Raw genomic sequence first — 4,458 nt, forward strand, 5'->3', positions numbered from 1 at the left:
TGGAAAAAATGGTCTAAGGAATATTTGCTTCAATTGCGGTCATTTCATCAAGTTCGTAATCAGGACAATATCATTAACATCCGAATTGGCGATATTGTACTTCTACAAGAAGATGTCCGACCACGTCACATGTGGAAGAAAGCTAGAGTGGTGAACTTGCATGAAGGACGAGATGGAAAAATAAGATCCTGTGAGCTGAGAGTTAATGGTCACAATATAACCCGTCCGGTAGCTCTGGTCATCCCTCTCGAGGTCGACCAGGGTGGGGAGGATGTTGAGGTTTGAGTTCGAGATTAGTTAGATAGTTTTGAGTTTCCTGTGCTGGCAACATCTTATTGTTTTTATATTCTTTTTGATGTAAATAAAAGTTAAGTTTTCAGTTTGTTCTACGTGACTTTCAGTCTAATTTACTCTCAACAAAGTCCAACACCTTGTAAGAATAAATTATCTGGTTTTCTGAGCAAAACATTTTAAACTGCTGCATCTCCTTTCATTTTTTAATGGGAGGAGATTCTTCATCGGTCATTTTTAGACAGAAATTGTAGTGAATATTCAATGATTATGCTGAATCAAAATTTAATATGGTTACTATTAACAATAAAATAATATTTTTACATACAAAAAAATTCCTTTTATCTTATTTAAAAAGGCATTTTAGTAAATTGTTCGAACAAATAGAATTTATTATATTATTTTACTTATTATAGGCTTTTACTTTGCAAAAAGCAAAATCTGTAGTTCGTAAACTCTATAATTTGATTGATTGAGTTCATTAAACGATGCATTAGACAGAGACCATTTAATTAAAATCATTTTTGAATTATGATTAATATTAATAATTATTATTTAATTTTTAGCAATTAAATTGATAATAATTGCTTAATCAATTAATTTAATAAATTAACATTACTTTTTATTGTTTGATATACATATATTTATTTAATAAATTAAAATTGTTTAATAAATTATTATTAGTTAAACAATGATATGAACCTTTCAATATTATTGTTTAATTAATTAAGGCATTTATATTAATTAAATAATAATATTATAAGGTCATTATTTATTAAAAAATAATATATATTTTAATTGCTTAATTAAAAATTTATCTTTTAATTATTACTGTTTAATGAATAACATTATAACTATTTTTTACCTGCTGATAAATTAATTTGAGTAGCTCAAAATTTCATTCACTGCCTACAGAATCAATATTAGTTCAATACTTTTCAAAATCAAAATCAAATGCTATTTACTTATTATTTTTATCATAATATTATTACAAACAATATTTTCATTTTTAATATAAAGGTGGATGTATGCAATACAACTTAATTTTTTTCGTTGAGCACAAATAATTTAAAAATATGCTTATAAGAAATAAAAAAAAATCACTTTTTGTTCGTTCATTAACATTTCTCTTTGCATATTGGAATTTTTAAACCAAAAATGCTACATAGAAAACCCTTCAATAAATTAGTTTATTGTTTTGGTCGTATATTGAGTTTTAGTTTTTATATTTTCACTATCTTTCTGAGAGGCAATTTTATAAAAAATATTTTTTCAATTTTAGTTATTTTTTGTTTACTGAGAAGAATTTCTATTTCTCCAATAAAATAAGCCTTTTTCATTTTATTGAAATGAAAAAGAGTATTCTGGAAGCTCATTAGTAAGATATTTTTTTTTCTTCGTTTAAACAGTTTTTGTAAATTAGCAAGAAGGTTCTTTGTTCATTATAATAAATAATATTAAACGTAATTTTAAGAATTTTCATTGACTATTATTTTCGAGCAAATTAAGATGATTGCTCATCAACTCAAAATTTAATTTTCATACCTCATCATAATTCGTCGCATGGAAAAGTTCAATGATTACAAAAGATGAAAAGGAGAAAAACGTATTTCGGAACCATAAAAAGTACATTGGAGAGTAATAAAAAAACAATAAGAAAAAGTAATTCGTGCATATGAAATTATAATTTTTTTTTACCATTGTTTGAAATGAATAGAATTTATTTGAAATTATTTCTTAACATTAAACGAAATTGCCCAGTTAATTAATATTATAATTTATAACACACGGAATATTTTATTGAAATTAGTAAATATCAAACAAATTCATGTTTCATTTATTTTATAATGTCAGATAAATCTAAAAAAGTAAAAAATTAAAATTGATCACTAATGATGGTAATTATCGGTTGAAGGGACAGAGCGTTGATGACTGTTGTTTTAAGTTTTCGCTAACACGAACATAAGTATATGGGACATTATCACAATGGAGAGGCATTAAGAAACTTTTTTAAAAAAAATTAAACTTTCAACTCATAAAAATTTCAGCTTCAGTTAGAATGTTTTTATTCATAAAACTTAAAAGGTCAGTGCACGTTTTGATTTGGAACATAAATTAAATTTGAAAAAAAAAAATTTTAAATTAAAAAAAAATGTGACAAAAATTTTCAAAGGTGCTTTGATAAAAAAAGGTTACCTGTACCAGTAAACAATTTACTTTCCATTCAAATTTACACCGTAAATTCTTAAAATTGTTTTTTTTTCTTCTTAAATTAGATAATATAGGGAAATAAAAAAATGTAGGAAACAGAGAGGAAAAGGTCAAAAGAGATTAGGGCTGACAGTAGGACCAAATTTAAAATACTCTTGCATTAGAAATTACTGAATTTTAATCACGCAAATATTGATACCTAGCAATATTTCATTTAATAAGCTTAATAATTAATGTAATACTGAATTTAAATCCGATAAATGATGTTACCAAGACGATAGAAGCAAAGAGAAAATGATCCAAGTCAATATACTTGGAGACACTCAAAAATCCCACTTTTGACGATTCAACATTCCTTGAGCGGTATTTTGTTAATTTCGAGAATCATTTCGTCACAAAATGACGTGATTCATGACAAAACGGGAACTGTCAAATATATGACGAAAATGTTTCCTCCATTCGAAACCTCATCGTAGTGTATTGTGAGAGATTGTTAACTAGAATGATGAAACTAGAATAAAGACTAGACAATCAAAAATAAAGTAACAAAAACGCTATGGTAGTAAAAGAATTTACCTCATACCAGATAGATCCGGGATTCGAATCCCGCATCAGGCACTCCTTTGTTGTATCTGTTCTTGTTGTGTTGTGCCTTCTATATGGTATTCAAAATAAAGTTGTTATTATAAAAGTTAGATGCATTAAGCACGTTGAAGTTTCTTTGGGGGATAGAATGGCAAAATATTTCTTTAATTTTGACAAAATTAATTTCCTCGATGAAATGACAAGAGTTATTTCCTCAATTTGGTGAAATTTTTACACGAAGCATATACCAGGAAACGATTTCGTCAAAAAAGAAACTTAAGTTGTATTTGAGTACCCATTTTTTACTTTTTACAGTGAAGGTTCAATTGAAAAGAAGAGATATTTATGCAGAACTGAAAATCGCAATTTGATCTTATCATTAAAAAAAATAAATGAAGCATTAAAGCAATAAATTTAAAACTATTATTTCTTAGAATACATCAAATATAACAATGGTTTCTAAAATGATAACCTTATCCAAAAATGGACCCATTGAAGGAACGTTGGGACATATTTTCGGCAACTCAATAAAAAATAATTTAATGCAATCATAATGGTAACAGAGTGCGAAAATTCCAGGAAAAACATTGAAATGTCCGATTTTGATACAAAAGTAATTTTAAAAATGTATATTTAAAGCTATGTGAAGTAAATGACATATAACTCAACTTTCACAACTAGACAAATTAAAATTATTTTCAATTAACAGTTGGTTTAATTAAAGTTAAAGAAGATGCAAAAAAAGTTGGAATTTAGGCAGTTTAGCCATATTTGATGAATTAAAGATGTTTTACGCAGGCATTATTGCATATATCTAATGTTTATGTATCTACATTTACTAAAGTCATATAGTAAATCAATTTGAATGTTAAAAAATGTTACTTGGAATTTTATTTCAGCTACTAAAATTACTTAAAGTTAAGGGTAGAACTTTTTGCGAAGTAAGATTTGCAATGACCCATATACATATACAATGAAACATGTGTACATTTGCTATTTTTGTTGCATTGTTTTAACGGTCAACATAAATATTAAAGAAGAGATGCTGGAATCACAGAATGTGTAAAAATGTAGAAATTAGCTTCAGAATGACTTTCATACTTTCATTTCAATCTTGAAAAAAAGGACCATCAAGTAACATCATGTATCTATCTATCTACTATCTATCTATCTATCTATCTATATATNATTTAAAATATATATATATATATACAGATTCTCAAAAGAGGGGAGGGCAAACAAAACTGCCTGAAAACCTAGATCTCTTGACCACAAAAAAAAATCTGTTACTGGGTCGCACCATGAGGAAGAAGCTTTATATTGTACTAGTCTTGGAAGTCTTCAGTCTTTGTAATAATGTGGCTTATAAAA

The 4,458-nt window shown here is 26.6% G+C and overlaps 1 protein-coding gene across 1 annotated transcript in view; it reads left to right on the top strand.

Annotated features, from left to right (window-relative positions):
• LOC122270781 (uncharacterized) overlaps nt 1–285 on the top strand; it is a 2,379-nt gene extending 2,094 nt beyond the window's left edge. The window contains exon 2 of the mRNA XM_043049512.1: nt 64–285. Within this exon, the coding sequence (XP_042905446.1) occupies nt 64–285 (222 nt within the window). The remainder of the gene's footprint in view (nt 1–63) is intronic.
• Nucleotides 286–4,458: the final 4,173 nt, after the last annotated feature.

The sequence above is a fragment of the Parasteatoda tepidariorum genome, chromosome 5 (genome assembly GCF_043381705.1).
Source record: "Parasteatoda tepidariorum isolate YZ-2023 chromosome 5, CAS_Ptep_4.0, whole genome shotgun sequence".
Lineage (NCBI taxonomy): Eukaryota > Metazoa > Arthropoda > Arachnida > Araneae > Theridiidae > Parasteatoda > Parasteatoda tepidariorum.